The sequence below is a fragment of the Gavia stellata genome, chromosome 2 (genome assembly GCF_030936135.1).
Source record: "Gavia stellata isolate bGavSte3 chromosome 2, bGavSte3.hap2, whole genome shotgun sequence".
Lineage (NCBI taxonomy): Eukaryota > Metazoa > Chordata > Aves > Gaviiformes > Gaviidae > Gavia > Gavia stellata.
In genome coordinates this window covers 58124845-58135872 of record NC_082595.1, presented here as the reverse complement: position 1 = coordinate 58135872, position 11028 = coordinate 58124845, and the positions used below count along the sequence as shown (strand labels likewise).

Here is an 11028-nt window from a genome sequence, read left to right as displayed (position 1 = left end):
TAGGCAAGCCCCCCCCGCCGCCGCTCCGCTCGCCCGCACCCCGCGGCCGCCGGCGGGTCCCTGCGCGGCCGGGGCGGGCGCCGGGGGCCGGAGCTCCCCCCGCGCCGCCCGCCCCTCTGCTCCCGGGCAGCCCCGGCTGCAGAAGGGGGCTCTCCCCGGCTCCCCCCCACCCCTGCCACCCTCCGGGCCCGGGGCTGAAACGCTCCCGGCGGCCGCGGCGCCCCTCCGGCCCCGGCGCATTTGCGGGAGGGAGCCGCGCTATAGGGAGGGAGGGAGGCAGGGAAGGAGGGCAGGGTGAGGGGTGTCGTCTCAGCCCAGCGCGATCTCGTCCCCCCTCACTCCTCCCACCAATGAGTGGAGCCTCTTAACCCCGCGGAACCTCCCTCCCGCGAAGCACTGCTCCACTTTGCAGAACCCGCGTTGATGCGAAAAAAATAATTCTCGGCCGCGGCCAGCCATGAGCTGTTTGGATGTTATGTACCAAGTCTACGGTCCTCCCCAGCCCTACTTCGCAGCAGCCTACAGCCCCTACCACCAGGTACGCGCGGGGGGCAGCGGTGAAGAGGCAGAGGGTGGGAGGGGTGTCGTCTGGAGGATGGCCGTCTGGGGCCTTACCAAAAGGAAAAAGGGAAAAGGAGAAGGGGAGGGGAAAGGGGGGGGGGGGTGTGGGGGGTGTGAAGATCTGGGAGCCGGCGATGGTGAGCGGAGCAGAACCGCATCCCACCTTAGCGCGGGGCTCGGCAGGGTACGTACCCCGGTGGCGAGGGATGGGCTGCGGGCTGCCTTGGGAGTGAGAGCGCGATTTTAACCCTGCGATGGCTTCTTAGGGATTTTTTTTCTTTTTTCTCTTTTTTTCGTTTTTTTTCCTTTGCCGGGACGGGCTCCATCCGAGCGCGGCGCCTGGGGCAGCGATGCCCGCGGTTTGCAGGGGGCCCGCCGGGAGCGGCGAGGGGGGGCTGCGCGGGGCATCGCTCACCCCCTGCGCGCCGGCATCCCGGCCGCCGCCGCGGGGGCCACTTCGGGCAGATATTTTAGCAGCCGCCTTGGAGGGGGGCTCCGGAGTCGCCCTCTGGAAGTGAGAGAGGCGAGAGTGCCGGGAGGCTGCAGGGTGTCCCGGTTTGTCGGTGGGGGAGGAACCCCCGATCCCGTGGGGGGCAAGGCTGCGGTGCGGCAGGGCTGCGGAGATGCTCCCCGCCGCCGGGGCCTGCTCGGCGGCGGGACCCCGTCCCGTCCCCTGGCCCCACCGGCCTCCCGGCGGCGGCGGTCGCCTGCGAGACCCGCGGGTGCTTAGTGGCCGGGAGCCACGTCTCGCCGCCGCGCTGCGTGCAGCTCCGCCCGTCTATTGCGGGTATCGATTAATCCCCGAATTTTGATAAACGGGTCCCGCCGGCCACGGGGACGTTTCGCGGCGCGCACAGCTTGTCGTGCACGGGGAACTGCCCGCCCCGGGCCGGGCACCGTCCTGCGTGGGTCAGGGCTCGTTTCCCCGGGCTGCACCTGCTGCACACCGCTTTCTCTTTCGCCCTCCGGTTTTCTCTTTCTTTCCTCCTTCTTTTTCCTTCCAGAAATGAATTCCTTCCTCCCCCAGCAAAACGAAAAAGGGGATGGATAGAGACAGCAGCACCCCGGGCCCGGGGCGGGCGGCAGCCCCCGCCGCGCAGGGCCGGTGCCGGGGCGAGCGGCCCCGCTCCGTGCAGCCCCCGCGGCTCCGCGCAGCCCCCGGCGTGGTGGCTCGTGTGCCACCTCCCGCGCCTGGCACCGGGACCGGAATACCTGTTGCAAATAGCAAATGATGTCTTCCCCTACCTTGCCTTCCCACCGCCACCACCCCCCCACACCCCCCGCACACGGCTTCGTGACATTATTTAGGGGGATGATCATTACCTCAATGGCCGAGCCGGGCGCCAAGTGGAAAGGCGGTCGTCACGAAGGAGTGACATTATTAAATATCTCGCGTGTCTTGGCCCAGGGCTCCGACCCGTCCCCTCCGTGCTTCCCCCGCCGCCCGCCCCACGGCTCTGCCCGCAGCGGCCAAGCCCGGGATCCGCGTCCCATCTCTCCCGGCAGCTGCGGACACGCTACCACGGCTAAAGAGAAGATGGGAAACGTCCAGCAAACTTCTCAACGCCCGCTGTTTTCCCACCCAGAGGAATCCAGTAAAAACAGACTCAGCTTGTAGGAAATACCTGGAGCTTCTTGCTGGCCAGGGAAGTGCTTTTTTTGCCCCGAAGTGTGTTTGAGGCTGCCAGACTTTTTTTTTCCCCCTTCCTGCTCCTCGCCGCTGCGGTTACAGGACACTCGTTGGGGCAGATTTTGCCAGCTGTCACACACATTTGTGCGAGCCGGGGACCGAGCGGCCCTCGCCTTCCCCCGCTGCCGGCGCTGCGCCGTGGGTGCGCGGCCGCCGCCTGCCCCCGCCTCGCACCCCGCATCTCAGCCCCTCGGCGGCCGCCGTCCCCCCAGGAACCGGCCTGCAAAGTGCCTTCTTCTGCAGGACTTCGTGCGGGACACCCGCGCGTGTAACCCCCCGCCCGGCCGCGCCTGCCCCGCACGGAGGCTGTCTTGCTCCATCCCGGTCGGAATCTCTGGGTTTCGGGCCCCCGGCCCTATTTTCAGCCCCGTCGGTGCCTCCCCGGGGTGGGGCAGACATGCAGCTACGGGGTGCGGCTGGGGGGACGGCGGGCGGACTTTCGCATCCTCTCGGAGAGATCGCGGGAGCAGGCTCGGCGCTGCATCCCGGCTGGCACAGGGAGGGCCAGCTCACCTTGCTGCGCTGAGTGACGGGCTCTATTCTCTCTCCTTCCTTCCTTCCCTCCCCCTTTCCTCCAGAAACTCGCCTTTTACTCCAAAATGCAAGAAGCCCCGGAGAGCGGCAGCAGCGCCAGCGCCGGCAGCTCCTTCTCCAGCCACCCCGCGGCCAGCATCAAGGAGGAGGACTGCAGCCCCGAGAAGGAGCGACCCCCCGAGGCCGAGTACATCAACTCCCGCTGCGTCCTCTTCACCTACTTCCAGGGGGACATCAGCGCCGTGGTGGACGAGCACTTCAGCCGGGCGCTCAGCCAGCCCAGCAGCTTCTCGCTCGGCAGCGCGAAGGCGGCGCGGAACGCCGGCTCCTGGCGGGGTGAGGGCGCGGGGGGCGCGGGGGGCGCGGGGGGCGCAGGGCGGCGGGGCCCCCCCGGGCACCCCCCTGCCCTCCGCCGGCCGCGGGTGCCCGGCGGGCACCGCTGGGAGCCGGCTGTCCCGAGCCGGGAGCCGCGGGCGGCTTGACTCTTTAGGGGAAAAAAGAAAAGAAACCCCCTTCTGCTGGCGCCGGGCTTCCCGCTGCCCGTGCCGAGGGGGGCGGTCGGGGGATCGGAGTCGCCTTTTACACCCCAGGCGGTTCGCCGGGCGGGGGCTGCAACCAGACAAGCGGCGGAGGGACCCCCTCACCGCGGCTGTGGCGGGCGCCTCCCCTGCTGACCCTGCCGGGGCAGCTTGAAGTCTAGCGCGGTGGCAATTGAAGCTGGAAACAAAGCAAAATGCAAAGGTGGGAACCATCTCACCAGCTTGCCACTGCTAAAAACCAGATTGTGTGACCCCCTGTGTCTCGCCCTACTTGTATCACCACCCTGGTTGCTGCTGGAGCAGAGACAAGGACCCCTAAATCTCTGAAAATCAGGGCTTTCAGACCTGCCCACGGCGGCGGCCCGGTGCCAGCGAGGCTGATGCGCAGCTTTCCGCAGCCATGCCCGATTCACCCTGAACGAGCCCGTGGGGGTACCTGAGGTGGCAGGGAATAACCTTCCCCACCCTCTGCCCACCAGGCGGTTAGGGCAGGCACGTCTTTTGGGGCAGTTTTGGGGACCCTCCCTCGCAGGGCCGCCCGCCCAGCTGCAAGCCGGTTTCCCAGCCCCCCAATGAATTGCTGTCGGTAGTTTCTAAGAATGAAATAGTAGTTTAAGTATTTCACGGGCGAAAGATATTCAGTGCTGGAATTGATGGCAGGAGAGGGGAGTTCTTTGCTCGTCATGAACCGTTCCCTTTCTCCTGAGTAATGCCAGGGTGCAGAACTGGCGTACCTCCCTGGCAAACATGTATCAGGAGCACGTTTTTATTTGTCTCGGGAGCACTGTGCATACCCAATTAATAATGCGTAAAGTCTATCGGTGCTATTAATAATCACTAGTCCATCTCGCACAGTGCTTACCAGGCAAAGAAAATGCAGGGTCCTTGTCCCTCACCCTGCCAGTCTCCGAAGATCTGCAGAGCGCTTCCCAAATACATTAGCAGTATACCCAAGAAACAGGCATAAGTCCAGTGTAGCAGATGGGGAATTGCCCCCAGATGTTCAGAAAATTCAAGCTGGCCCTCAGTTGCATCTTCTGCTGTTCCCGCCCGCTTTGAAACTGCACTGAGGAAGCAACCGCATTCCTGGCAGGGTCAGGCATCCTCCGAGGTGCTGGGTGTACATACATACACAGGGAGATTACTGCGAAAACAAACAAGAAAAATCCAACCCTGGAAATTGCTGTGGTGCCTAATAGCTCTGACTCAGTTTTCACTACTGAGGAAAAGAGGTGTTTCCCTTACCTGAGATAACAGCCTTTCCCCCAACTGCATACTAAAAGAAACTAGTTTCATGGGTAAGCCCTGGGCTAGGCATTTTGGATATTTAGCTGGAGAGGAATCTGTGCTTGCTGGGAGCAGTTTCTTGTGTTTGACAGCATTGGGGAGGATAAAGGGAATGCGAGGGCTGGTTTGGGGGGATCGGGGGGGGGCAGAGCCCTAAGGAAAGGAGATCAGGGCTCACTGGGTGTGCTCATTGCTGCCTTTCTCTCCCGCTCCCTTCACGCAGATGGCTCCTTCCCGATGAGCCAGCGCAGCTTCCCACCGTCCTTCTGGAATAGCACGTACCAGCCCTCCTCGGTCCCAGCCACCCTCAGCAGCCCCCTGGCAGCTGCCGCCCACAGCGAGCTGCCCTTCGCCGCCGCCGCCACCGACCCCTACGCACCGGCCTCTCTGCACGGCCACCTGCACCAAGGCGGCCCCGAGCCCTGGCACCATGCCCACCACCACCATCACCACCACCACCACCCCTACATCGGGACACAGAGCACAGCCTACCCCCGCCCCGCCACCATGCACGAGGTCTACGGGCCCCACTTTGACCCCCGCTACGGCTCGCTCCTGGTGCCCACGGCCTCCGTCCGCCCCCACCGCCTCACCCCCGCCTCCGTGCCCACGCCGGTCAGCCCCCCCTGTGAACTGGGCAAGAGCGAGGCGGGCGCAGCCGCGGCCTGGACGACGCCGGGACCCTTCCCCAGCGCAGCGGGGGACATGGCGCAGAGCCTCGGCCTCAATGTGGATGCAGGTAAAGAGCTGCCCTCGCCTCCTCCGGGCCCCCCGGCTCAGCTGCACCCCTGCCCCCTGCCTCCCTCACACCACCCATAGTAGGGGGGAAGGACCCCCATGGCGGGGCGGCTGGAGTGCTGCTGTGGGGAAATAAATTGGGGACAGAAGCCCCATGGGAGGCACCTGCACTCTGCCCTTGGTGCCCTTCTTGGGGCTTTCAGGCTAGGCAAGTGAGGAGGGGGAGAGGGAGGATGGGACAGGGCAACATGTCACCCCCCCCCAACATCCCTTGAATTTCTGGCACCCGCAAATGTGCCCTGAGGGTACAGGTTGCTTTGAGGTACTCTTGTCCTGGCCCTGGCCCTGCTCTTGCCTTGAGCAGCGAGAGCTGGGAGCAGGACCCAGCTGCCCCAAAGGTCACCCCTCGGCTCCCTCCGCGGGCTGCCCGGCGGGCCGGAGCGCAGGCAGCCACAGCAAAGCAGGTCATTTCTAGACCCCGCGCAGGTTCATAAGCTACCTCCTCTCCTCATTTATTTTTTCCTCCCAGTTTTTGAGAGGAAAGCACAATTGCATTTGCTGAGCAAAAAGGGCAGTGCTTTTCCCCTGGCACTGGTGCCCTGTGCCTGGTGGGGTGCCTGGAAGTAAGTCTGTGTGGCCATAGCGGTGACAAAAAGGTGACACAGGCATAGCCAGCAGTGGCAGTTCTGAGTCAGTGGCTGAGGAGGCAAGGAAGGCCTGCTCTGGCGGCAGTTCTCCGTGCTGAAGTTGGGTTATCGCAGACACAAATGGCTCCTTATGGTGGCCTCACTTCAGGCAGGAGGGACGTGTGCCTGTCTCCAGTCTAGCCTGGGCTCTTCTCCTTGCTCCACGGCCTCCTGCCAGCTCTGGGGAGCCCGTGCTTTAGACTGATTCTCTGATCTCAGCTGGCAGAAATGCAGTTCGTCTTTCTCTGTCCTTAAATGCCTGTACCTATTTTTCTTCTTCCCTTTTTTTCTTCTCTCCGTTCTCAGGTTTGCAGCCTCAGGATAAAAGCAAGGATCTATACTGGTTTTAGAGCTGTCCTTCACTCTTCTTCCCCTGGCTCTCCCCTGTAGATCTCTGCCTGTTAGACATGGTGGCATTCAGAGCTGAAATCGGGTCAGTTTGTAACAGCTTCTGATCTTGGTTTGCAGCTCGCCGTTACTCCTTCTGTGGTGGATCCCTTCTGAGCTGATGTGCTGACTCAAAGACTCCCAGATCCCCCTTGCCCTTTTCCAAGCCCACCGTGGCCCTGCAGCTCGGGGAAAGACAACGGGACTTAAAAGGACCTGGCATTGCAAGGACGGTACCTTACACTTATTTCGGAGAGGAAAATCCTTCTGTTGCAAGAGGAGAGCGAAAGACGCTGAACTTCTATTTAAGCAGACCCCACACCCAGAACTGCAGTCAGACTACTCTAAAAGAGTCAAATGACGTCGTGGATGGTGATGCAAAACCACTGGCCTTCGCACAGGGGGCAGAGGAAATCGTGGGGGTTTTTTTTAGTGGTGTGAATATTTTTTTATGGCAGTGAAAATTATTTCTTGAACGCGAACATGGGAAAGCTATTTAGCAGTTTTGAACTGGATTTTTACTTTACATTATAGAAAAGTAAAAAGAGAAGAAACTGGAACTCACGCACATTTTCAGACTATCAAGGAACTGCTCAGATTTTTCAGCTTTGTGGTTGTGAGTGGCAAGTGCCTGGCTGGGGCCACCTGCCCTGGGCTTACAGAGATGCAGCTGTTCCACGCACAACTGCTCAGACCCCAGAAAGACAAAAACCAAGGTGGCACTTCTCAGAGTTTGGCACAACATTTGCATTGGATATATAACGGTTGTTTGGCTGTGTTTTTTTGTTGTTTTTTTTTTTTACAAGAAACATTTTCTGGTGAAAGTAAAACCCTCTTAAAGCAGGGGGAAGAAGGAAATCTGTGAAGAACTGCTCGCCCTCAACCCAACAGCCTTTAAGGGGAACACCAGAAGGAAAGGCACGTGATGGACAATAGGTCTGAGTTGCCTCTAACATTTCTCTTTGTCTACTTGTTGCTGTCATTTTGTCACTTTAATAGTTTTGTTTTGTTTTTTTGAAAGGGGGAATAAGATATCTATTTAACAGTAGGAAAGCTGCATTAAAGGTATCTCCTTCTTTCACCCTGTGTGCTTTTATGAAGAATTAAAGCTAAAAAAGAGAAATGAGGCAAACTGGAAACTTCAGGATGAAATAGGAAAAATACCTGTCATGTAGATGAAGTGAGTTATTTTATTACTTTGCATTAAAGACAAATAGAAAACCTAGCAGCTGAAAATACTTTCTTAGTGAGTAAAAAATACGGTGCTAAATACAAAAGATAAGAAAATGCAAGATTGTTGCAGTGCTACATTTTAGTGTACGGTGCACCTGTAAGATGGGTTAAAGTAAGGGGGCCACTGCATGATAACAGATGTTTCTTCATGAAGCTGATAGAAAAGGGGACTGTAGCATTTAGCACTTCTATTGCACTGGTAAATTAAAATGCTATTACAGGGTGATGAATAATTAATGAAACATTGCAGAAATGGCAATTTCCCCCTATACTTAAAAGATGACCTTTTCACATGCAAAGCATCTGATCCCAACACTACCATGCTTTGTTTTGTTCTATTTTTTTCTTAATGCAATGTCTTTGAAGGTTGACAAAGTTCAATGCATGTACGAGGAGAGTTCTAACATTACCTCTCTGCCACTAGAAGAAAGAGTAGAAAATGGATTTTTGTGCCACGATGAGAGTTTTTACCTTCTGACACTCTCACGTAATCTGGCATAATGCTCACCATGTGTCAGAAATGGAGTTATGAGTAACAAAAACTCTCTTCGCCTAGGTTTCAGCTCGACGATAACTCCATTTCTGGAAAAGAATAGGAATCCTAATAGTCAGAGTATCATAAAGCAGTGTGAGTAAATACTGTGAGAAGCTGGCAAGGAGCAATGTGTGCAGAGCATCCCCAGCCAGAGCTTGACAAATGGCAGGAGGTGACTTGCCATGATTCCTTCAGCCAGACGTACCCCTGAGCATTTCGCCCTCAGCCTCCAATTAGCCAGAGCCCAGGCAAGCTGTAAAGGGCAAGGGAAGGACTCCAGAATTTGTATTACCAGTTAAACTAAAAATGTTCTGAGGCGTCTATCAAGAAAGAAGGCAGCAGCACTTTGCAGGAGAAAAGTAACTAAAAATGGCATTTAACTTCATTGCTGCAGAGGCTTGGAGATAACAGGATCATTCTGTGAGCATTTGCCTGTGGGTTTTTTTAAGGCCGTTTTTAAAGTTTTTTTAAAAAAAGATTAATCTGGCTTTAGCATTGGTTGTGCTTCACCACAATTGTTTCTTTTTTCTTCCTTTTTCCCCCCTCTCCTCTGCAATTCATAATGAGGAGGACTGGGCAATACAGCCCAAATATGTTTGGAAATATTCATGTAAAAACAAACCAGACATTTACTTCATTGGCATTTACAATTCATTTTGACTGTGAACATTTTCAAGCATGAGAATTTATGCAATTAATACATGAATATTGGTTTTGACATTTGTTCTCCAGGTAGTCTGTTTTATTATTGTATTGTGAAAGCATCCAAACACCAAAGTCACGATTGTGGCTCAAGGTGTTAGATGTGCGAACAACTTTTTTAAAAGGCACCTACTCCAAAGGACTGCGGCCTGAAAGCACATGTGCCCTATTTTGGCTAATCCTTGCAGAGTTTTTCTCTGCCTTATTCTGGTTCTGGGGGGACTGCTCACAGCACCTACCTTTAAGGCTTGGGACTGAGTCTTTGCAGGATTGGACCCACAGCTCCTTATGCAGTAGCAGTGCAAATAACCTCAGCGCCATTTCACAAGTCTGTTTTATTCCTTTTTGCATCATAGATTAATTGCTTAATCATGAATGCTTGCAGGAAATCTGGAAATACAAAAGGAAGGCTTCTTACATGTTACATGTCTTGTATGTCACGTTGCTTGTCACACACCAAAAGAGCAGGGCTGCGAGTCTCCGGTCCGGCAGCCTGAAGAGCAGATCCTCCTGCTGCCCGTTCCCGAGGGTTGTGCAGGGGTTAGCACCGGCTTGTGCTCTCTAGCTGCCCACCTGACAAACAGAGTAGCCCAGCTGGGACAGACAAACAAACACAGCTCCCGACCCTTTCGTGCCGAGTCCAGGGAAGGAGGCAGAGGGATGGGATCTGCTGCAGAGCATGGCAGTACTGGGCATAGCGATAGAGTATCCAAGGCCGCCGAGTGAGAGCAGTTTGTAGGAGTTTGCAGAGTGAGCTCTGGGCATATGCACTGCAGACATTTATTTCCCATTCTGCAAATAACTGAAACTTAGCAAAGCACCGAAGAATGCCATGTTAACCAACTCCAAGGTTAACAGTGATCTATCAAGGAAAGGATGGAAGTGGGGATGGGACATAGTATTTGTGGTCACAGTCTCTATTTGAATGGGGGTTTCGCTTCAGTACAGCTGCAGTTGCAAGAACGCAGCATAGAGCTCTTTAGACACAGATATGTGTGCCCCTGCACTTAAGTCTAATGTTGGCAAGCTTTAGGGTAACCTTCCTTACTTCCCCCCTCCTTTTCCAGTGGGTTTTCCATAGGACCCCCCAGTGGAGGAGGAAGAGGGAAGAAGGGAGAGGGTGAAAGAGGGTCTGAGTAATCCCCTGCGCCTCCCCTGGACTGTGTGCTGCCTGTCTCTGGGGAAATGTATCTGCCCTGTCCCCTCCTTGGGTCAGGAGGGACTGCCATCCCTTCTCGCCTTCCCTTTGAAGTCCTATTTAGGTTCATGACAAGCTCTAGCGAGGGCTTAAAAGTTGGTCCCTTCCTAGAAGGGAGGAAAATGCTGCTGGTGACTTTGGATGCACCAGTGTTCTCTGACTGGCAGTTCTCCCGCATCGTTTTCTGGGCAAGGGCTGTAATTAACATGCCCTTTCGATTACAGAAGGGCGAGCCAGCTCCTCCGGGGGATCACGGTGTCCTGGCTGGCTTCCCTGGCTTGCCACCCGGAGGAGCAGTTGCAGCAGGGGAAGGAGAGAGACTTGCAGCGTGATTATTTGGAGGAGTGAGGTACTGATTTTTGCAGTAGTAGAGAAATGGGAATAGGGGATAGTTAAAAGAGAAAAAAAAAGGAAAAAGGAAAAGAAAAAAGAAAAAAGAAAAAGAAATAGCTTTACTTCAGTCAGCCCCCAGGCTTAGGGGCTACAGCCATGGGAACTGTATTGTTAATTTAGTTCCCAGCACAGTTAGGCTGTTCTCTGAACTGACTGTACTGTCAAGCAGCTCAGGCTAGCTGTTCATGTCCATCTCTAATCATACAGGAGGAGTTGCCTCTGCAGTGCACCTTCTACTGCCTCCACAGCCAGGCACAATTTGTGAATCATGTGCACCAAACCTGTGAGTGTAAATTGTAGCGGAGAGGTACTGGGGTGCCATGTCCTCCCTCCTCCTGCTCCTGCCCCTGCCCTCTCTGCATCAGGTCCTGAGGGAGAAGGAGAAGGTGCTGGAGGAGCCCGTCCACAGTGCAGGGGTGCAGGGATGCAGGGATGCAGGGGTGCATGCCTCTGGGCCCCACTCACATGCACAGGCACCTCCCTTTGCTGTGCTTGGCCGCAGCTCACAAAAACACAGGCTGACCGAAGACTGGAGCGGTTCTTTA

At 56.2% G+C, this 11028-nt stretch overlaps 1 protein-coding gene across 2 annotated transcripts; it reads left to right on the top strand.

Moving 5' to 3' along the window:
• Nucleotides 1-457: 457 nt before the first annotated feature.
• Nucleotides 458-6544, top strand: VGLL2 (vestigial like family member 2). 2 transcript variants are annotated; one of them, XM_059835756.1, is made up of 4 exons: nucleotides 458-538; nucleotides 2830-3121; nucleotides 4835-5350; nucleotides 6504-6544. In XM_059835756.1, the coding sequence occupies exons 1-4, from the start codon at nucleotides 458-460 to the stop codon at nucleotides 6542-6544; spliced, it is 930 nt and encodes a 309-aa protein (XP_059691739.1). The 2 variants fall into 2 exon arrangements, with proteins under 2 accessions (XP_059691739.1, XP_059691740.1); XM_059835757.1 differs by lacking the exon at nucleotides 4835-5350.
• The last annotated feature ends 4484 nt before the right edge of the window (nucleotides 6545-11028 follow it).